Raw genomic sequence first — 24,305 nt, 5'->3', positions numbered from 1 at the left:
GGCAAGCCCACAGGGGCCACTGACACAGTCAGTGGCTATCATGCTGGGTGCCCATTACTCTTCTCCCCTATCACCCTCCTTAACAAATCTCAGCTTTCCTTAGACAAATGCCAGCTTCTTCATCCTGAAACCCTAAGAGCTACCTGGCCCTCTGGACCACCTGCAAAGCTACGGTTGCCCTACCATGTATGTACTAGGCTTTGGCTGAGACCAGAACCACACTGCCAACCACTTAGATGCCTGGGGAGGATCACCTGAGACAGTGGGGACCTCAGGAAAAGGAATGGGGCCTGGTGCTGGCCCACCAGCTTCCTGCCAGGACAAACTGGCACCTGGGCCTGTGGGTCAGGGTTAAAGTCAACACACACCCAATCCCATCACTACCTTCAAGTTTCCCTGTTTACAAGCAAGAAGGAGCCAAAGACAGAGGCGTGGAAAAGGTAGGGCTTGCTTGGGAGGATGTTTGTATCTGGATTCATCCAGGAGAGAAGGAACAGAGTCAGATGCAGGGGATGGGAGGAGCTTATTCTCTGGTGGGGGTAGCTAGGAGCTGCGCAGCCAATAATTGAGCTTAGCCAAGATACTAAGGGAGGCCCCTTCCTGGGAGACACAGAATTCCCTCTCCTTGAAGACCTCAACAAACCTTTCTTATGCTAACTGCTAACTATGCTGCAGAAATGCACCCATCTTCCTACCCTCTCTCCTTGACTCAGAGGCAGACTTACCTCATGGTCTGACAGCTCTCCTAGCCTTCCTGGGCTCCCCTACTAAACACCTCAGGACCCTCATCTAGTCTTGATGTCTGCTCAGAGGACCCAAGGTGTACTAAGCCTCCAGAATGATAAGTGCCTATGGATTAGGTAGGACCTGTTAGCAGGGCCTGTCGTGAGCTTTTAGAGTTACCTAGAAGAAAAGAGTAAGTAACAGGAAGGAACTGGGGAGAGAAAAGGTCTCTGGACCCTCCCAACTGGTTTGTCTTTTGCGGCCTGAGACAGGGCAAGGGTTCTGCTGTCACCTGGTGGCCATTATAGGCAAAGCACCTTTGCGTCTTCCCTCCGTTCTGTGACTGCTCAAGAGGGCGTCAGTGGAGAATTTGTTGTGGTGGTGTTGGGGTCCACTTTCTCCCTCCCTTACAGCATTAATTGTAAGTATTGACTTCCAAACCATATTCCCAAATGTTCTACCTTGAAAATTAGTACCATAATTGCATACATCGGTGAATTTACAGAAAACTATGGAATTACACACTTTAAACGGGTGAATAGTATGGTATGTGAATGATACCTCAATAAAGCTGTTTTTAAAAATCAGCATCATAAGAGGAGTTGGAATAAAGTGAGACTTTTAGAACATGATGATGAGGATATTGGTTTCAGTTTCTTCGGATATCCCCAGATACGCAAGAAGTTCACCCAGTAAGTATTTAATAAACACTTGATAAATTTCTTGTGTAGTTAAATGGAGCCTCTTCATTTATTGCCTCACCACCCACTCTTTAACCTCTACCTCCCCACTTCTCCAAATCAGGCCTGCGTCGCCTTCTCACTTTCCAAGGTCACCTGAGAGATTCTAGTCTAAACATCTGAAGGCTTTTAATTTATCAGAATCCTTGACCTTTTAGCACTGATACGGTCAATAATCACTCCCTTCTTAAAATACTCCTCCTCTGACTTTTGTGTCTTGAAACTCTTGGTTGCCTTCCTGTCTCTCTTATGACTCTTTCTCTCCCTTTCTGGCTCCTCTCCTTTCCCTCAACTCCTTTCTCCCTTCATGCAATCCTTTGGCAATTTCAGCTATTCCTGTGGCTCCAATAAACATGTCTAGCTACATGATCCCCACATCACTCCCACCAGGGTTTATTACTGTCTCAAACTCTAACCCAAATTTTCTGGTGACCTCTCAGATTTCATCATCTGAGTGTCCCATTAACACTTTAGACTCAAACATACCTAAAGCTGAATTTCCTGTTGTAACCTGCTCCTTTTGATCCTTCTCCCCACCCCCCCACCCCCACCCCCACTCCATTATAGCATCATTATCCTTCCAGTTGTGGGGACTTGAGACCTTGGAGCCACCTTTGATTTTGCTCTCCCTTGTACCGTACATCCAGTCAGGGGCCAATCCCCGCAGGTTCTGTCTATGAGATGCCACACATATCTTTCCATTCCTTTCTATTCTTATTTTACACCCTTCATTCAATCTTTCATGCCCTGTCCCTAAACTAGTCCAGCAACCTTCCAACTGATTTTCTTGCTTCCAATCTCCCCCCAAATCAGCCCATCTTCTTATCTGATTATTTTTCATAAAATATACCTTTGATTTCGTTACTGTTTGGAAGCTTTCTTTGTCTTTCTGTTGCCTGAATAGAACTAAATTTTTATTGCCAGAATGAGTTAAATGTTGGGCATTTGAGACCTTCCATATTCACTCCCAACCCTCTTTCCAGGCTTATTTCCAGGCTTATTCCCCAGTGAGAGTGGTGGGACTGCCCACCTACCTGCCTTTGCATACACCGCTGTCCCTGTGTGGACGACACACAGGAAGTATTCTCGCTGTAGTCAGACAGATCTAACTCAGAAGACAGGTTCCACCATCAGTTGTCTCTCAGATCCTCAGTTTCTTCCCCCATAAAATGGGGATAATAAAAACCTACTCCATTGGATTGTGTAAGAATTAACTGATATGATGCACTGTGAGGTGTGTGCCATGTGTATGGTTAATAATGGCAGCTATGCTTTATTTTTGTTCCTTAAAATATTTTTCATCCTTCAAAGTCCATCTCAATGCCATTTGTTTCAAAATTCATTTCTTGACCCTTCCACTTCCGGACCCACTTACCTTCCTTCCTCAGAACTGCTGTTAGATGCTGTACTTCTCATTACATTACTTCTCATTGTGGCTATTCTCATCTTTGTCACACATTCCACCCATATTCTTCCTCAACTGTCATCTCCAAGGAAGTAGTAATTAATACAAAGTCTGGGAGCAAGCGATTGATTGATAAGCAAATCTACTGCATGGAACTTTCATGACTTCCGGCTGATGTGTAGAGCTAGTGTGGTGAAGGCAGCCACCCAAGAGACTCTGTGAGTCTAAGATGAAAATTCACCTCAAGTCTTTATGAACATACTCTTGGCTTTTTAAAAATAATTTTTTCTGAATATGAAAGCACTCATAATCACTGTAGAAAAAATTAAAATAAAAAGCATCCATTAACACACCATCCAGAGATATCACTACCAAATTTGACAATTCTTTAACATTAATCCTTTTTTTCTATGCATCTGATTAATCATAACTTAATTTACACATAAAATTTGGATTCTGTAGACACATATGCCAGAATTTTTCACATAACTTGTGATGAGCATTTTCTCATGATATTAAATACTATTCAAAATGTTGATTTCTGCACAACACATCATGTGTATGTCTGCTTTTTTAAAAAATTTCCTGTCAGTTTTAATGAATGGCAGTAGCATATCACATGCAGTTCTGGGTGAGTTCAGGGTGAGAATTTTCTAATGAACCTTTTCTAATACTAAAACTATTTCTTTTTGTGTCATCCAACATTCACCTCAAGTTGAGGGAAGAGAAAGCTGGATGGGTCCTAAGTTTCTTGGGGGGATTCCAAATCTATATGTTCCCTCTTTGCCAGGAGATAGGGCAGGGCAGGAGGATCAAGTTCTAGCCCCCAAAGAAGGAAGGACTAATAAACAACACATTTACTCTGTCCTTTTGAGGCCTGCCTTCCTTTTAGAAGGAACTACATCCTTAACACACAGGTAGTTTTCAACCTTGTATCCTTATTTAATATTTTTTTCTAGTGTTGGATATTTGAGCTTCCTCTTTGTCAGCTTTTGAAAGGTTGTTATCAATTATGTTGATAGAAACATCAGGATAGCTTTCTAGATTTAGGGTTACAGGGTGAACAGAATAAAAGAAACATTAAGCACTTGGTTCCAAATTCCTGTTTGAGAAATTAAAACAAATTTTTTTGAAGTATTGACTGTTACTGGGGTATGATTGGCATGCAAAAAGTTGTACATCCTTAAAGTATACAACCTGATGAGCTTGGAGATAAGTAAACACCTGTAAAACCATCACCTGAGGAAATTTTTAATCAGTTTGTAGTTTTGCCAGCTACTCTACCTCTCTTATTAATTTCTGCCTCCTTTCCAGGTGTTGAGGTGATCATCAATTTCAGGAATGAAAGAGTGGTTGGATTCCATGTGTTCAGAAGGAATCCAATGCAAGCCTTCAAGCTTAGCTCAACTCTTCTACTGGTGACCACGAGGATTAAAGATTACTGTATGTCGTACCCTTTCTTACAGTTATAATTTTTTCCTTGTTTAACTCCTTTAACTCTCTCTCTAATTTAACTAAGTCTGTTTCCTTGTGTATATTAGCAGTAAAACATTTCTGAATCTCAGAAAACCCTATTTGCTGCCAGGCCAAGAAGGGGGAAGAGAGGTAGAAATCCTGATTCTGTTCCTCATTTGCCTTAGAAATTTGGGTGTGCTGCCATATTTCCTCCTAGCACCCTGTACTTCTCCTTTGCAGCACTTTTTATGATTACAAATCATAAATTATCTGTCTATTTGCTTGATGCCTATCTTCTCTTCCAGAATGTAAGTTCTGTGAGGCACGGGCCCTGATGATCTTATTTGCTGCCTACCCCAGAGTCCCTACTATAGAGTTGGCACTCAATAAATACCTGTGGAATGAGTTATGATGGGAATGAGGACTCAGGATGGACAAATGTGTGTCTCCTGTGATGGGACCCTCAGAGGCAGGGACAAGGAGGTATGTAGGGTGATTGCCCTGAGACCCTGAAATGATGCTGGAAGAGTGAGCATCTGGGAGATCTGCCCTCGTTCCCAGTCTTCCATCTTCACAACCTCAGGACTTTCAGTCAACCAAGCCTCCTGTGAAATTTAGTGAGTAGCTCTGAAGGAGAGAACTGTGCCCTCTCAGGTCCTCTTCCCCATAATCCACTTCCTCTCTCATGTCTTTCTTTCCCCTCCACCTCCTACCTTTCTTTCTAGCCTAGTGTCTCTGGCTCACATGGAGCTCTTTCCTCCTGACTTCACCCTCTCTAGCAGGAGGCATGGCTAATGCTCACCATCCCACACAGAACCCTGCCTGCCACAGCTGGAGCTCTTCCTAGAAGGGATAATGCTGATGGATCACTTCAGGACCATGTGAACATCTGCGTCTGGACTACACTCATGAAAAGGGGTAAGATCACGGCCTCAGACGCAAGTTTCCAGACAACTGAAGACTGACTTCCTTATTTTTGTTGATGGCATCATCTCCCACCACCTGGGTTTGGTTGGTTCCATCTACCTGTCCAATCTTCTACAGAAGGCATAGACAAATGGGGATAGATATCCAGGAGGGCTGTCTAGATATGGGAGGAAAGTTGAAGGGCTCATTTCAAAAAGGTTCTCTTTGGAGGGATGGAAGATGCAAAATGTATTCCAGCAGGACATGTTAAATCCAGGAGGTAACGGGAAGGAAGGAAGAGACTGAAATGGGTCATTGTGATGAGGGGAGGCGGGTCTCCTCCAGCCTCCCCCTGTGAGGTCCCTGATGAAATACAACAAAATGCTAGTTTCTTGGCTTTCTGGGCTGGAACAGCTGTAACAGGACTTCATAAACCTGAACCTTCCAATGGATCTGGCTTGTCTGTTCTAAGGTATTGAAAAGCTGTGGCTTGTGTTGCAGTGTTGTGGTGTTTATTGCACAAAAACAGGGAGGGGAGGACTCCCTTGGGATTAGCCTACTCCTGTCTGTTTGCTTGGTCCACTGTGTTTATTGCTGAAAACTTCAGCTCCTCAAATTTCAATATTTGTGCCATGCAGATGACTAGTGGTATATTGGTGAAGGGTAAGCTCTTAAATGCAGGGTTCTCTTATAAGAAAGTGATCTTCCATGTCCTCCATTGAGAATCATTGCCACGGTGAGCCACTGTTACTTATGGAGCTCTACTATTTATGTTCATTGAGGTGGGAAGAGTCAAGGGTCACTATGTAAAACACAGAAGGTGGTTTGAAGCTTGCTTCTCTCTGTAGAATCTGGACTGTGAGTCATGCCAGGGCTCCTTCTTTAAAATATGAAAGGTGACTTATCCTGGGGGAATTTACATGGAGAACTTATAAGAAGATGGGTCACAGGTTTCCTTCCTATGGCCTTTGCTGTCTCTGGGCTTTTTGTCAGGACCCAGTGGATCTGAGTGGCACTGAAGAGCCTGGCTAGGATGGGCATGGCATGAAAAAGGAGTGTACTCATGGCAGAAATGGTGTAATCCTTTTGCTGGTGTGTGCAATAGGATAGTGTGCAACCACAAAGTGTATCCCAGTGAAGCAATGGGATCGATTCACCAAGTGGGCTAAGAGGCATCATGCTGAAGAGGTATTTTGGGTTCTGATGGACAACCAGGCTTGCCATGTGTTCAAAAATTGCTAAGAGCTGCTCTCATTCCTGACTACTGTTGTAACACTCTCCAAGTGAAAGGCCATCAGTCCTCTCTGTTGGTGTCAGTTGGAATGGAATGGGTGTTGATATGGAGAGTTCTGAGACCCTTGTCTCTCAGAGATAATGACAACAGAGTCCTGACTGAAGGTATCTTCCTTAAACATGAATTTCTTGTGCTGGGCACAAGGATGGATGCTATGGCAAGATAACTAAATTTGTTTTGTGCTTTATAGCACACAGTTCATAAAGGTTTCTGAATCTACTGTTTTAATCTTAAAACAGTCCTCAAGTTCAGCAGAGCAGGGTTTAGTATGAACACTCTGCAGATACATAAACTAAGTCTCAAAAGGGACTTTCCCAGAACCATACACTTAGTAAGCTGCTGAGCCAAGATTCAACCTGGCAGTTTGAATTTCAAGGTCAAGCCTGTTGGGTTTTGCTAAACTGCTAAGAAGCAGCCTGAGTCACAGGACTCTGATATTGGTTGCCCTTATTAACTGGATCTGGCCACTCAGGAAAAGCCAAGTGCCTTAGAAGCTTGAAGACATTAAGAACTGCTGGACACAAAAGTATCAGGAGATCCCACTTGATTAATATGTTTATGACCTTCTTGAGCAAGACTAAACACCCTAGGAATGCACAGCACCTTTAGAGAAAATTTCTCAAGCTGTGTTGCATAACCTGTACTCCTGAGGGGTATTATGGGTTGATCCACACACATGGGGAGAGGAGACTGAGCAGGGAAAAGCAGTGTTTCCTAGGTTGGGTGACTGTGAATAAAGCAGTCCAGCTCTGGTCACAAGGGTGTGGGACCCGTCACATAACGAACTTCCTTGAGTCCATCCGAACCCTTGTTGATCACAGGCCTCTCTCAGAATACAAAATTACCCCCAAGGAGTCAGAAACCATCTCTTCTTCCTCTCATCATTTCTTTGAACTACACTGCTAGCTTCCTATTTATCACCTCTGTGCTAATGTTCAGTTTTGCAAGCCAGGGGTCCTTTTGCAATTGTTTGAAAAGCTTGTGGGTGAGAGGCATCAGTTCCTGTTCCCTCACTATCAGCAGATTTCGCACAAATTGGTCAAAACTGGCACGCTTCCTTGTCTTTTGTCTTCCCAAAGAAAACAAGCACCTTAGACTATGTCTCATTAACCAATAAAATGTAGAGATGAAACTCTTCCTTCTAGGGAAGCTCACAGAGAAGCCATAACTCCAGCCCAGACAGAGTTAATTCCCTAAAAGTATCTGGGCCTGGGACAGGAGATCCATGCTGCAGACCCAGGGGTAAGATAGCTGCTGTTTTTTCAACCCTTTCTCAGGTGTTGGAGTACACTTACTTATCAAGGACCTGAGGCCAGCCTTGGGTTGTCTGGAATCAGGATCTCTTTATGGGGACACTTAAGACTGGTGACTTCCACCAGATTGGTGTTTTCCTGAGCAGTGAGGTGGACTTCAGTCGAGTGAGCAATAGGGTGGCCCAGATGGGGAGCCAGCAGTTGGAGAGAGAGCAGCCCCCACCCCAGCCATCAAGGAGGATATAACCCCTGCACCTGTGGGGCCAGTGCCATTCTGGACACATGCTTGTAAGGGAGCCCCAGGCAAGTGATCAGAGGTTGGAGCAGAGCAGAGGCAGAGATGTACCTGGGGGCACATGCCAGGGTTTTAATTCAGACATCTGAGATGGAAGAAAGCAGACCAGTTCTGGAGTGCCTGGGTAGCTCAGACTTTGATGGTTAAGCATCTGACTTTGATTCAGGTCACCATTTCATGTCTTGTGAGTTCAAGCCCCAGATCGGGCTCTGTGCTGACAGCTCAGAGCCTGGAGCCTGCTTTGGATTCTCTGTCTCTCTCTCTCTCTCTCTCTGACCCTTCCCCTTTGGTTCTCTGTCTCTCTCTCTCTCAAAAATAAATAAACATGAAAAAAAATTTTTAAAAGCAGACCAGTTCTGATAATTCTCATAGTTCCATTATGTGCTCATGTTTACAGCCCTCGGTCCAGTACCTAGCAGAGTCATTAGACAAAGTTGTCAGCTGAGCTGAGTCCAGATATCTACTCTTCTTAAGGAGTTCCAAATCACACTGTCCTTGCCCTTTGCTCTCTGATACAGTCTCCCAATCAGGGCTTAGCCTCTTCCCTAGGCTGAGCTTCATACCTTTGAGGAACACTTTTCTGCCAGTGTAGCTCTCTCATAAGCCATAGGAGGGCAGACCTCAGAGAAAGGATATAGACAGTCTGGACCTCCATAGTGCCCCCCACCATCGCAACCTCATCAGCAGTCAGGACCCTGCCCCTTAAGTGTCTAAAACAGGGGCTCCTCCTGCCTCTTTCCTTTCCCCAGCTGTAGGGCCACCACAGGGGACAGCCCAAGGTGAGACATTAAAGGGGCCTCAGACACCATTGAATGAACCTGGAAGGGGGGGCAGCACTTTCCAGTCTCCTGTCCCTGGCCTTGGTCCCCAGTCCAATCCATGTCGGCCCTTTCAGGAGCTTTTAGTGGAAATTAGCCCAGACCCACAAGGGATTCTGCCAGGCATCCTCTTTTGCCAGCTCCTCCCACTGCTCTTTCATCCCCTCTTCTTTCCGACTGGGACCCTCCCCCCACCCCCATCAGCCACCAGGCCCATCTATAAACAGCCCTCCTCTCCTCCCAGCACACCTCTCTCACTCCTCCTTCCTTCCACCCCATCTCCACACCTCCCTCCCAGTCTTCTCTTTCTCCTGCCAAACCCCTGCCTTCTAGCTCCCTCCTACCCCCCTTTCTCCAAGGTAGAGCAAGAAAGAGCCCCAGACAGGACTGATGGCCATTCTCCTCCCCCTTCTGTCTGCTCCCTCCCCACAGCTAGTATAGATTCTCCCTACAAAAGGCAGGAAGCAGAGGCTTTCTGAGACCAGCTGTTCTCACCCTCTCTTTCCTTTGCCTTCTGCTAACTAGACTGGACTGTGTTTTCCTCCCTCTTTCTTCAGATGACAGTGGGTATCTGACGTGCCAGGTCCCCTACCTCATTCCCCATGAATGCTATGGGAAGTCCCAAGGGGCAAGAGCTCCAAAATATGGGGAGAGGAGCCTGGGACAACCCTGCCTACAGTGGTCCCCAGTCCCCACATGGGACACTGAGGATCTGCACCATCTCCAGTGTGATGCCCCCTGAATCCCAGCCCAAAAAGCCTGAAGATGGACCCCAAAAGAAGGCATACAGGACCCTGGTGTCCAGCTGCTGCTTCCAGATCTGCCGTGGCATCAGAGGTACCTGGTGGGAGGAGGGTTCTTTCAGGATACTGGAGTTAGAAGAGGGGTCCCAAAAGCTTTGGGGGGAGATGTGATCTGAAGAAGAGGTGGGATGTCAATATAGCTTTGGGCTTTATGAATTGTCTCTTAGAGCCGATGTCCCCAGAACACAGAGGCCAGTCTCATGGTCTCTCAGAGAGAGAGCCTGGTGCAGTCATCTCCATCTCTGGGGACCCAGAAAGGTATGTGGGAGTTAGCTTGAGGGAGGGCATATTTGTGATGATACCCTAGATGGCCCCACCTGAAACAAGGACCTCCTTTCCAGGTCTTCATTCTCTTCTACCCAGTGTCTTTTCCACTATCTACCTCAGGGTGTTTGATGAAGGAGGGCAGGCTTGAGTGTGGTTAGAGTAGCCAGATTCAGGAAGATAATAATAAGGTGATGTGTGAGGAGAGGGCCAGAGTAGAAATGGGAGTAAAGTCCAGAGACTGATGGGCCGGGCAACTGGGAGGAACCCTGCTCTTAGGGATCCTAGACGTCTCTCCTATGTCCCTTAGGACTTTGGGGAACAACCCTGACTGAGAACACAGCTGAAAACCGGGAGCTGTATGTCAAGACCACCCTGCGGGAGCTTTTAGTATACATCGTGTTCCTGGTGGACATCTGTCTCTGTGAGTAACATTTGTCTCTGTGTCTCTGTGAGAAGCATCTATGCGTACAACATCTGTGTACACACTTCCGCAGCAACACCTGTGGAGATGGCATCTGTGTGTGAGCAGGTCGTGTCCTGGGATTGGTTACCTTTTCAGTTAAAGATATTTTTATTAAAAAGAATTTGTCAGGGCATCTGGGAGGCTCAGTCATTTAAGTGTCTGACTCTGGCTCAGGTCATGATCTCCTGGTTCACGAGCTCTGCCCTGACGGTGCAGAGCCTGCTTGGGATTCTTTCTTCCTCTCTCTCTCTCTTTCTCTCTCTCTCTCTCTCTCTCTCTCTCTCTCTCTCTCTGTCCCTCTCTTGCTCATGCTCCTCTCACTCTCAAAATAAATAAAAATAAAATTTAAAAGAAATTTTTGTCACTGAGTTCAGGAGAAGAAGGCAGATTGTTAGAAAGCTATTAAAGTTGTTTTGTCAAGCATTATGAGGGGAATACAGTTTTTAAATTCAAGTTCCTGGCACCAGTTCAGCCGCCACCATGTTCTGTTGGAAAGTGGAAGTTTTTACCCTCTGTAAAATGTGGAAAATGGTTCCTTTCTATTCGGAACAAAAATAGTTTGGTGGGTTTTACATGGTTATTATGCTATGTCTGATCCCCGTTTCTTTAGAGGCAGAAGGAAAAAGGTTCAGCAGGCCTTGGAGCTCAGATTCCTGATAAAAGGGTTAAAGATACAAGTGGTATGGTGGTCAATACAGCTAAGATTCTCCCATGTGAGAGACCACCATGCCACAGACATTGAAGCAAGCTTATCTGAAGTTCTGGGAACTTCCCAAACTGGGAAGGTTTGGTATCTAAGTTGAAAGAACCCAGTGAAAGGGTAAAACACTGAGCCATGAAAGGATAGAGTCAAATAATCATAGATAATAACAAAGGTGCACCAAATAGATGGTATAAGGCCTATAGATAGGATGCTTTGTACATAGCCAATGGCTTCTTCCAAAACTTGCACAAGGGAATTTTAGCTAGTTTCATGGAGTTGTGTGTGTACGTGTGTGTTAATTAAACTGAAGTTTGGACCCTACAACTAAGGTGCCTCCATTATTGCATGACCTTATACCCCACAGAAAGCTCTGTTCTTTTTAGGATGCATGAATCTTTTGAAAGTGTCTGAAAACATACGTGTAGATGGAAAACGTCATCATCTTAGAGCCAAGTACATTTATGTGAGCCCTGTAGGAAAACTGAGCAGAAAGCACTTTCTCTGCTTGCACTCTGTTGGGACTTACTCTGTGGGAATAGAAGGGGCAGTCCTGAGTGTTTACCATGGGTCATCAGCGCAGAGTGAAAGGAGACAGTGTGTGCGGGAAACAACAGTCGACCAAGTGTACATTCTGTGGGGGCCATTTGATTCCTTTCAGCAAGTGACCATCAGAAATTCATTTGTTGACATATTGATTTTTTGTCTTAACCATCTGCTAGGAAGGAGTCTCCTCTCCTTTTTCAGATCCCATGACAGCAGCTGAAACCCGCAGGGAGAGCCTTTCTATATAAATGTCTCTATTTCCAGATTAGCCTCTGGAGCAAGATTGGGAGGTTCCTAGCTCCCCAGAGTTATAGTGAACCATTTCTGGCTCCTGTGTATGGAACCAAAGGGGGTTGAAGTTGGGTTTCTGGAAGCCCACTGAGAATATTTAGGGGCATTTTAATGCACTGGTGAATGCTAAATGGTCTGTGACTTGCCAAAGTCTGAGTCATAAACTCAGTCCAATAAGTGCAGAGTCCCTGAGCAGCCAGATTTAGAGGTTGTCAAGTTCAAGGACACAGAAATCCCTTCTCTATGATTCCTCCTGTGGTGCTCTGTCAGGTGGCCAACTAGCCCCATCCTGGGAAATATCCATGGGGATTTCACTATTTCATGGGGAAACCCAGTCTACAGCTAGGCAGGTCTATTTCAGGGTGGCTATTGTGTTGTTCTATTAGGATGCTGTCTTCCAAGAGCTTCAATGACATGTGTTTGGAAATCCACCTTTATCAGTGTGCTTTTCCCTGTCAGTTCCTATGGATTCAGATGTTCCAGGACCCATATTTGGTATTAGGGTCAATACTGTGGCATAATGGAAAGATATGAAGGTTGGAGACAGACAAACTGGATTCAAATACCAGCTCTGGCACTTACTGGTTTTACAACTTTGGGCACTTTGTTGTTGCTAGAACAAGGATAATACTATTTATCTTATGGAGATAACATATATAAATAATCTAACCCAATCACTGATAGCAATTATCTTTGTATCATCTATTGGAATTTCAATATACTCTCTTGGTCCTCTAGAGTGGTTATAAAAAAAATACCTCTCAAGAAAGAAGAAAATCTGAGAAGGCTACATATTGTATGATTCTAACTGTATGACGTTCCGAGAAAGGTAAAGCTATGGAGATAGTAAAAGGATCAGTGGTTTCCAGGGATCCGAGAGGTGAGAGAGATGAGTAGGTGGTATGCAGAGAATTTTTAAGGCAGTGAAACTACTCTGTATGATGATATTATAATAGATACCTGTCATTATACATTTGTCCAAGCCCATATAATATACAACACCAAGAGTGAACACTGATGTAAAGTATGGACTTTGAATAATGATGTGTCGATGTAGAGTCATCGATTGTAATAAATGTACCACTCTGATGGATGATTTTGATAATGGGGGAGTCTGTCCATATGTGGAGGCAAAGGTATATGGGAAATCTCTGTATCTTCCACTCAGTTTTGCTTTAAACCTAAACCTGCTCTAAAAAAGTAAGGTCTATTTGGTTTGTGGTTGGCTTCACAGATAGGCATATAGGGCTAATATCATTTGAACAGCACCATTTAAGTTAAGGCATTTTCTCCAGAAGACCTCAGTTTATCACTACAACCACATCCTTGTTGTTATTAACAGCACACACACCAACCTTTTACTGAATGAAAGCACTACGCTATATACATTATCTTGTTGACTACTCACAGTGATTCTAGGATATTGGTTCTGTCATCACTCCCATTTTATAAATCCAGAAAGGTTTAGATATGTGAAATAGCTTGCCCAGGGCCATATAGCAACTAAGTGGCAGAAGCAGGGATCCAATTCAGTGACTGTTGGCTTGATTCAATTATTGAGACTTTTAACTAGAATCTGCTATGGCCTCTCTGCGTGTCAATGTGTTACACATTAATTTATTAACACCCATGAACATCTTAGCAAGGATAACTACCTATCCTACCTTAGGAGAAGCATAATTTTGAGAGAATTCTACCAGCTGGTTATTTTTCTTTCTTTTTATTGTTGTATTTTAAAAATGATATAAAAACATTAAAGAACATTTGAAATATAGGTCACCTATAATTTACCACCACAACCCCATAGATATTGTCACTTATCACCAGTCCTTATCCACATACTTACATATTTTACCTAGTTGTATCATATGGTTCCCTTCACTTACAATTGTATCTTAAATACTTCTTCATGTTCGTAAGTAGTTTTTATATTTTCATTTTAATGACTACAGTCACATCACAATTAACTATAATACTTCTCTTGTTGCCTCAGTATTTGCCAACTATAGGTAAATGTATGTATACTTGGTACTTTTTGCCATTTTTGTTAAATTATTTCCTTTGGAATTTCCAGGGAGGGAGATTACTAGGCCAAAAGATAGGAATACCTTCTTAATGCTTGCTATGTGGTGTTATTTTTGCCTTTGTAAGGGATCATACAAATTTATGATGCCACTAGTACTCTGAGATCAGACCAATTTTGTCACAATCTCACCAACATTGGATATTCTCATTTGTAATTTTTGTTATTAAGTAGGCATAACATGGTACAATTTGCCTTAATTTGCCTTTCATTATCAGTGAGGATGGACAGTTTTCTCAAGCTTTAATTTATTATGTGTATCTACTTTTGTGTAAATTGTTTAAGGAAGGCATGTTTTAAGAGGGACAAGAGAAGGGATGGGGGGTGAAGTTTGGCACATTAGACTGTAGGTGAGGGACCAACCACCAGGAGGCTCATTTCCAGGATTTGGGTTCCTGCGGCTAGGAAAAATAGCCTACTTTGGCCTGGGACAGGCCCTCATAAACTATGGTGGGCAGCCATACTGACCACATTCCTTTTCCCATATGCTTTATTCTAGGACCTGGGTGGCGCTAGATACCAGAGCTATTAGGAGTTTCATCAGCTAAAATAGAGCTATCTTTTTTATGCAGGCGGTGTGGGTGAAACATCAGTCTTCCCACAATAACCCTATCAGTTGGGCAGCCTTTTAAGTCTTACAAAGAGCTTTTACGCCTATTATCTCATTTGGTCTTGACAACAATCCTGTAAGGAATAGATATTACTTCCATTTCACAGATTAGGAAACCGTTATTATTGTCATTATGAATAGTTCAGGAACGATCAGTAATTCAGAACAGTCCCTGATGGGTGGATTTTGTCCTATTCCTCTACATAGAAAATGCTAGAGAATGATCTTCTTGCCTCCACTCCTCCCCTCCTACCATCCTGATATTTATGAAAGGGCTTCCAGCGCTTTGTCTTCTTGGCAGGATGGCTGTAGCCTTTTGTTGTTGGAGGAAACATTGAAGGTCTTTGTATGAAAACAATGGCTGTTTGTTTTAGGAGACAGTATTGTTATCTCAAAGGTGCACCTGGGACTGGCCCTGTATAGGAGCGGCTCTGAGACAGGACACGGCTGGGTCTGGTCACCATGCAGTTGGGGAGGAGGGCACAGACCCTCAATCTTTGGTGACTTGTGCCTCCACACCAACTAATGTCAACTGGATGCTCTTTATTCATCAATGGTTGTAAGGAAATGCCTATCTCTGTTCACTCTGCCTTTTTTGAGTGGATCTCAAGGATCTGTTCATAGATTGGTAGAATCCTGCATTAACAGGAGAAGTTGAAGTAAATTTGGAGGCTAGGAAGAAGATGTCCTTCTTTTTTGCTTTATTGAGATATAATTAACATACAACATTGCATTCATTTTAGGTGTAAAACATGATTTCATATATGTATGTATTGGGAAATGATCTCCAAATTAGTTTAGTTAACACTCGTCACCATAGTTACTTTTTTTCTGATAATGAGGATTTTTAAGATTTAATCTCTTAGCAACCTTCAAATATACAATACCGTATTGTTAACTATAGTCATCATGCTGGTCTTATTAATCTTATAATTGGAAGTTTGTACCTTTTGACCACCTTCACTGATTCCACTTCCCCTCTCATCCCCCTGTATCTAACAACCACCAATTTATTCTCTGTATCTATGAGTTTGTTGGGTTTTGTTTCTGTTTTTTGTTTTAGACTCCACATATAAGTGACATCATACAGCATTTGTTTTTCTCTGTCTGACTTACTTCACTTAGTATAATGTCCTTAATGTCCATCCATTATGTTGCAAATAGCAGGATTTCCTTTTTTGGTGGCTGAAAAATATTTCATTGTACATATGCACTGTATTTTCTTTGTCCATTCATCTGTCAATGGACACTTAGGTTGTTTCCATGTCTTGGCTATTGTAAATAAAGCTGCAAGGAGCATAGGGGTGCAGATATCTGTTTGAGATAGTGATATCATTTTCTTAGGATAAATACCCAGAAGTGGAATTGCTGGACCATATGGTAATTCTAGGTTTTCTTTTTTAATTTTTTTAACATTTATTTTTGAGAAACAGAGCATGGGCAGGAGAGAGGCAGAGAGAGAGGGAGACACAGAATCCAAAGCAGGTTCCAGGCTCTGAGCTATCAGCACAGAGCCCGATGCGGGGCTTGAACTCAGGAACCGTGAGATCATGACCTGAGCTGAAGTTAGATGCTTAACTGACTGAGCCATCCAGGCTCCCCTGGTAGTTCTAGTTTTAATTTTTTGAGGAACGTCCGTAGAAAATGTCTTTCTTGACTGGACATTCCTAGAATTGGCAAGGAAAGGAACAGAAACATATTGGAGGTTCAGGAAATATCTGTGGGTGAGCTCTTATACCCTATGTGACTGTAAGGATGGCAGAAGATAATTGGTCACATAGAATCATGACGTTAGTGAAGGTATCATGGTGATGGGAAGAGCATGGGACCTGGAATAAGACGACATGGTTCAAATGACAGTACAACCAGTTATTAGCCATTGCCTTTAGCAAGATAGTTCAAGATACATAAATCCCTGGAAACCCTGATTTCTTTACATATCAGATGATGGTAATGACCACCTCTGTAAGATTGGTGGAAAAGAAGTAAGTACAAATAGAACAGTGCCTGGCATATAGTAGGCTTTTAATAAATACCAGTTTATTTCATTTATAAGTTAGGAAATAATTGAAATGTAAAGTTTAACCCACTGGAAGCCTGAGATCTGAGAAAAGCCTGAGAAGACATCAGGATAATGCTTATGAAGGATCAGAAAGACGAGGCCCTCTAGAAACAGTTGCTGGGGATCAAGTTTGGCCATGGCTAGGAAAAGCATGAAATCATGAAATCATGAAAAGCGTGATTTCATGCTTTTCCTAGCATGCTCAGTTACCTATGGCCCACCCAGACACAGAAAGTTACAAAGTCCTTCTGGTACTAGGGTGAAGTGATCTGAGCCAGCTCTAGCTAAATAAGAGGGATTTAAGCCCACTAGCACACTTTTTACCATAGTAGAATTCCCTGGTGCCCCAGAATTCTGAGGGCCTGGATCGCTGTTACAAGACTGGTGAGCCTGGACATATCTTGTTGTCCAATGCTAGATGATAACCTGTCATTTAGTTTTCCCCCTCATGAGGCTGTCACTGGTCTCTAGGAATACAGTAGTACATTTAAGTGCCAGTTCTTGGAATCAGGGAAAGGCTTTTTACCTACAACTATGCTTTGATCAAGTACAAAGAGCAGGCAGCAGTAGCTGATAAAATCTAGCTATTCTAGATTTTTATAGATGAGCTCAGTTTGGGGCACTGCTGGTGTGAGTAGCCAGAGAAAGAACATGTAGCTCTCATTCATAAGCATGAGTCTGAGTATTGACTCTGCCTCTTGCCAATTGAATGACCCTGAGCAGACCATATAAATTTGAATTTCATGATTCATAGTGTTAAAAAGAAAGCCACAGGACCCAAATGGTGTCACTTAGGTTAAGGCCCCACGTCAGTAAATGAAGACTTACTACCTGACCCAATTGCAGTTTCAACCTCCCAAAAATGTAACCTTTAACCAGTTGCCATGGGAATTGCCTGGCCAACACTAGGAAATTTACTGACAGGTCCCTTCTGTTCTGCATAGAAGGGCGATCTTGCCTAAAACAATGGCTTCTTTGCTAATAATTTCCTTTTTCCACTCCCTCTTTAAAAACCTTTCCTTTTCTGCAGCCCTTTGGAGCTCCCCTCTACTTGCTAAATGGGACGCTGCCTGATTCACAGATCAATTAATAAAGCCAATTAGATCTTTAAAATTTACTTGATGGAATTTTGATATTTAACAATAGGAAAACTGCTCGTGGGCAAAGTGGGATAGTTAGACCATGTCTGACAAGCTGTTGGGAGGTATTGCATGAGAAAATGCTTTGAAAACAATGAAACATGGTACACAGGTAAGGGATTATAATAACGCTGGTAATAATTTCCTTATGCTATTCGGTGGTGGCAACAGTAGGTCTATGATTTTAAGTTCAAGTAGATCGTTAGACCTGTGTGGAGGTTCTAGTCACAGATATAAGGCAAAGGGCAATATTGTCAAAGTTGTGCTCCAAGGACCCTGGGGCCTCCTGAGACCCTTTCAGGGGTTTTGTGAGGTCTTCCCTTACCAAATTACGTGTCTGAGAAAGGTCATATTTTCTTCATATATATTTCTTTTTTTTTAATTTTTTTTTCTTTCACATTTATTATTGAGAGACAGAGAGACACAGAGCATGAGCAGGGGAAGGGTAGAGAGAGGGGGAGACACAGAATTTGAAGCAGGCTCCAGGCTCTGAGCTGTCAGCATAGAGCCCGATGCAGGGCTCAAACTCACAAACTGCGAGATCGTGACCTGAGCCGAAGTCGGTAGCTTAACCAACTGAGCCACCCAGGAGCCCCTCTTCAAATATATTTCAACCAAGCAACATACAACAACATGTTGAATTCTGAAGCAGATGTGAGAATCCAGCAGTGTTCTTTAAAGATGGACATTAAACAGGCTTGCAAAAGGGTTAAACAATCCCATTTTCCTCACCAAATTCATTTGTTTTGTTTTAGAAAATAATTGCTTTTCATAAAAATATGTTGTCTATGTTTCTGTATATTGGGTTTGTTATTGTTTAAAAATGAATCATTATTATAAATGCTTAAATTTTTCCTCAGTTTTAATTTATGTAAGGTAATTATTGTTAGATACAACCCAAATTAAAACTTTTTTGAGCTCCTAATAATTTTTAGGAGTCACAAAAGTGTCCTGAGAACAAAATGTTTGACAACCACTTGTTTAGAGAATGAGTCTCAGCTAGTCAAATCATATTGTTTCTCAGCATGGAGTGTTCAACAAATGAAATATTGAGAGCTTATTAGCAAAACATTCAAACTAAGGACAAGATCCTGGCTATTCACACATTCATTCTTTCAAATATTTATGAAGTCCTCTTACCTCGGTCAACTATTAAAGGCTTTCAGATACATGAGATACACCCTCTGCCTTCAGGGAGAAAGGGAAGCCAACACATAAACCGACAGTGACACACAGATGGAGAGATGCTCCAGGGTGACAGCAAGGTGGACAGAAGGTTCAGAGAGACCTGGGAACTCTCGCAGGTCTCAGAAGCAAGCAACTATTCAAGTCTGAGGAAACCCAAAGTCATTGCCATTTGTGTGTGTGTGTGTGTGTTTGTGTGTGTGTGTGTGTGTGTGTGTGTGTGTGTGTTGCTGTTGTTTTGTTTTAACATTACTGGCTCTCAGCCTGGAGTAGGCAGGGGTGGGAGCAAGAGCCAACTGAGGCCTCAGGCTATGAATATGCAAGAGCTTTGCCAGAGTCAGAGTCTGGAAGGGCAATGAAAGGAAAATATAAAACAGTGTTTCTCCTCATTCCATTCCAAAAGAATTCTACCCCTTGCCCCCCAAAACCCTGGGAATATCTTTATTAAAAGTTTAACTAATACATAGTTCTTTGTTAAAAACAAAAGTCAAATAATATGGAAAATGTTAAAGGCCACTATTATTAAACACTGTAAATAGTTTGGTGTATATCATTTCAGCCATTTTCCAGGCGCTTGTATTTGAATTTTAGTGAAAGGCACTCATTTTATATAATCCTCGAGAGAATGCTCTGAGGATTTAACCCTTCCCTCATTTCTAGGTCGCAACTTTCTTCTGCCTACTGTCCATTTTAAGAAACATGAGACATTTGGAATCCAACTTTATATAAATGACCTAATAGAGTTCATTAGAACGTGTGAGTAGAAGGAGGAATTGCCCAAGAAGAACACCAACAATAAGAGGATTTCTTCTTTTTTTCAAGTTAATTATTTACTTGGAGAGAGAGAGAGAGAGAGGTACATGAGCAAGGGAGGGGCAGGGAGCAAGGGAGAGAGAGAATCCCAAGCAGGCTCCACGTTGTCAGCACAGAACCCAACGTGGGGCTTGGTCCCATGACCATGAGATCATGACCTGAGCTGAAATCAAAGTCAGATGCTCAACTGACTGAGCCAGCCAGGCACCCACGTCTTTCCTGAGCCCCTCAGGAAACGAGGATTTCTTTTTTCTTTTTCTTTTTTTCTAAGAGGATTTCTTAACAGGGCACTTCCTACTGAGAAAAGGAAAAGGATTTTATATACTCAGTAAATAGTTTTAACTAAGAGATCTGTGATTAGATTTGACTTTTCTTAACATCGGAATTTTGTGTTGTCAGTTTGTTGACTTCAACTCTTTTTCCGTAATTTTCCTAGAAAAGTTCCTTTTCCAAAGTACCCATCTGACGTGGAGGTATTCATATGAAACATTCACAGGAGTTTATTTCTCTCTCTCGTAACATTCTGAGGTATGAGAAGCCCTGGACTAATATGGGGCTCCACAGTCACGTGGAGCCCAGGTTGCTTCTACCTCACTGCATTGCCATTTTCAACGTATGCCTTCTACCTCATGCTCCAGCTCCTGCTCTTATGTGCATATTACAGCTGTCAGGAAGTAGGAAAGTAGAAAAGGAAAGTACATTCCATCCTTTTAAGGACATGAGCCGGAAGTTGTAAGTGGAAGCCTACTACTGCACTCACATTCCTCTGACCAGAACTTGTTCAGGCACCATAACTAGCTGCAAGGGAGGCTGGGTAATGTGGTATTTAGATGGGAGCCATGTGCTTCTAGATAAAATTACATGATCATGTAAGAAGGGGAGGAAAGGTATTGAGAAATGACTAGTAGTCTATGCCAAATAGGGGGAGAACTCTTGCCCATAATTTGACATGGGAGTGGCAACAATTAATGGAACCCAGAGAAACCAAGGCACTTATAACCTCCCTGATACAAAATCACGAGGGAGGCTGATGAGGCCTGATAGTTTTCCACCATGAGTGGGTATTAAAGTATTTCACTAAACTATTGTGAAACTATTATCAGAGACTGTTGCAGAGGCATAAGAAGTGACAGTTTCAGGGTTCTTTATTTTATTTCACAAGAAAGAAGAATCACCCTGGAGGAGTTAGCATAAAACAAACTTCCCTCCCTCTCAAATTATATGACCAAAGCCAAACTGGATCCAGTGTGCTAAGAAATAGGTAGAGATGTTTCAGAGAGCTTCTCTGCAATCCAGGTGATAAGAGGGGCTCAGGAAGAGGCCATCCAAGTAACCACAGGGTAAATTTATAGGATTGGTAAAGCCCAAGGAACTTCCAACCCTTCAACAATTGGAAGGTTGATGGAACAGTGGAAGTTCTATCCGCACAATGACTGTCAGGGCTGGGTTTGGGGTGGAGGGAAGAGACCTCCAGATCGTTAGAAAAAATCCTTGCTTTTCCTCACAGCTATCCAGGTTAGGAAGGAGTAGTTGTCTTTTGAGTTTCAAAAACTTGAAGGCACAGAGTTTCCAACAGAGGAGTAGTATTGAAATATAAAGGAATTATAATTATACACTCGCTGGCAGAAGCACCCTAGCTTTTCAAGGTTCTTTGTCATTTAGTTGGCACTCTCCTGCCCAAGGAGAGGGCTGCTAGAAAATAACAGCTAAGTTCCATTAAATAGTAATTAGGACCAAGGAAGGAGCTCAGTAGCATATGATGGCCTAGATGGCAATCACCTGGGGAGCTAGGCACACAAAGCAACTGCTGACTTCTTGTTACTGCTCTGAGCTGGGAAGGTCTTCCAGCAGTTCAAAAGAGAGGACTTAATACTCAGTCTCTACTATAAATATTGGAATGGATAAAATCAGGTTATTACCCAAGCTCATGATGATGGTGGTGATTAATAATTATTACAGTTATGCTTCTTTAATAATGATAATATATTATGCCCCACCTGAGCCAGCTTACATTAAAGGCACCTGAGCCAGCTCAAAGGCACATGAGCCAACTTACATTAAAAAGCACAGGATACAGGAGTGCCTGGGTGTCTCAGTCAGTTAAGCAACCAGCTCTTGATTTCGGCTCAGTCATGATCTCATGGTTGTGGGATTGAGCCCTTCGTTGGGCTCTGCACTGATAGTGTGGAGCCTGCTTAGGATTCTCTCTCTCCCTTTCTCTCTGCCCCTCTCCCGCTTGCACTCTCTCTGCCTCTCTCAAAATAAATAAACAGTTTCTCAAAAGCACAGATGCAATAAAATATAGCCCATTAGAACTATAATTTTTTTTTAATTTTTAAAAAAAAATTTTTTTAACGTTTATTTATTTTTGAGACAGAGAGACAGAGCATGAACAGGGGAGGGGCAGAGAGAGAAGGAGACACAGAATCTGAAATGGGCTCCAGGCTCTGAGCTGTCAGCACAGAGCCTGACGCGGGGCTCGAACTCACGAACCGTGAGATCATGACCTGAACCGAAGTCGGACGCTTAACTGACTGAGCCACCCAGGTGCCCCTAGAACTATAATTAAAAAACTTGGCAAAAGAAATGGGAAAACATAGGGGGGAAGACACCTTGTACCAGAAAACTTAAGATGAACAAAAGTACTGCAAATAAGAACAAAGCCTGAGATTCCTGGCACCCAAAGCAAGAAGAAAACATAAACAGGCTGCACAGTTCTCACTGGTAAGAAAAAGCACACCAGTTAATAAGGAGACCCTAGTTCTGGGAAGAATTGGCTTTGTTGGGTTTTATATGAGACATGGAATATCGTAATGGATAAAAGCAATGTTAAAGACTGTAGCTACTCTTCTTTTGGCTGTCTTTTATATCTGCCTCCTTTAAAATCCATATTAAATTCTCATTCTTACATAATTTTTAGGAGTAGCGATATACTATACAGACATATGTACACATTTGTGTATGTATATATGTGTATAGGCATATATATCCATATATATATATATGCTTATACGTACACACATATATGTGTGTGTAAATTTTTATTGTATTCTAGAGACCTGGATTTACCCAGAAATAAAGCTTGGAGAGCCTTGAGGAATTAATTGTAGGTATGTTCCTAGAATATCATCATCAGTCGGTTTAGTCAGTAAGCCTCCTTTAATACAGGGTGATTAATGTATTTTAATTAATGTAGATTTGGCACAAATAAGCTAAAGTCATTGGCTGCTCTCCAGAGATGTTCCAACAGTAGCAGAAGCCTTTCTACCTCTATTTTCTTGGAAATAATGCCATCTTTTTGAAAACGTCATCGTTTCCACATAAGTAAGGATCATGTTACAAGGGAATAAAATGCAGCGAAAACTGGCTTAAACCATATGGGATTTATTGTCTAGGTAATGAAAGTCCAAAGGAGGGTAGGGTTCAGGGATGACCCATCCAGTGACTTAATCATCAAAGACCTGTCTATTTCTATTACTCAATTCTTCCAGCTGCACAGATTCATCTTAGGGCTGAATCCTCTGGGACTTTCTCATTCATATCTATTATAAGAGAGAAGGTCTTATAAAAGACTCCAGGAGTCTCTCTTCATGACTTTTTTTTTAAGTTTATTTATTTATTTTGAGAGAGAGAGCCGAGTGGGGGGAGGAGCAGAAAGAGAGAATGAGAGAGAGAATCCCAAGCAGGCTCCATGCTGTCATCACAGAGCCCAACGTGGGGCTTGATCCCATGAACCATGAGATCATGACTTGAGTTGAAATCCAGAGTTGGCTGCTCAACCGAGCTACCGAGGTGCCCCTCTTTGTGATTTCTTGACCTGAAATGTGTTACATGCTCATCCCTTAACCTGTAATGGGGCCAAGGAAGGGGTATTCATGGATTAGTTTAGGTCTAAGCTTCCCGCCCAAATCCAAGAGCCAGGGTTGAATTCAGCTTCTAGCAACATTCGTGAGATGATCCACAGAGGTGTGATATCTCAAATAAAATCATGGTATTAACCAAGAGAAGATCTTAAGGAAGCAGTCACAAAGTCTAGTACAGCATCCAGCATCTGGAAATTTTAACCTATGACTTGGAAACAAATAGGAGGAAAGATTTTTAAAAATATTTATTATTTTTATATTGTATTATTATTATAGCATTAATTGAACTCCATGGGAATGAAGAGAAATAAAATCCACCTATTACACTACTCATTCATTGAAAAGTCCATTTTTCCTTCAAGTTTTTACATACCTAGTATTTTTGTAAAGTATTTAATTGTCATGATGACAAAGAAACAATTTTGCATTCTATGTTTATTACCATTTCAGTGGCTTTGTAACACTCCATCAAGTGACTCGATCATATCATAGTTTACTTCAATATTGCCTCTTTGTACGATATTTAAGTTGTTTACAATCTTTTGATACTATAAATAACCCAGGTAACATTTTTCTACATGTGAGTTTTTC

At 42.4% G+C, this 24,305-nt stretch overlaps 1 protein-coding gene across 1 annotated transcript in view; it reads left to right on the top strand.

The window, feature by feature from the left end:
* Positions 1 to 9,127: 9,127 nt before the first annotated feature.
* Positions 9,128 to 24,305, top strand: part of PKD2L1 (polycystin 2 like 1, transient receptor potential cation channel) — a 31,214-nt gene continuing 16,036 nt past the window's right edge. Inside the window, exons 1-2 of the mRNA XM_043597252.1 lie at positions 9,128 to 9,726; positions 10,267 to 10,380. Coding sequence (XP_043453187.1) covers positions 9,492 to 9,726; positions 10,267 to 10,380 — 349 coding nt within the window. The 5' untranslated portion in view covers positions 9,128 to 9,491. The remainder of the gene's footprint in view (positions 9,727 to 10,266; positions 10,381 to 24,305) is intronic.

Source organism: Prionailurus bengalensis, chromosome D2 (assembly GCF_016509475.1).
Source record: "Prionailurus bengalensis isolate Pbe53 chromosome D2, Fcat_Pben_1.1_paternal_pri, whole genome shotgun sequence".
Taxonomy (NCBI): Eukaryota; Metazoa; Chordata; class Mammalia; order Carnivora; family Felidae; genus Prionailurus; species Prionailurus bengalensis.
This window is presented reverse-complemented; position numbering and strand designations above follow the sequence as displayed.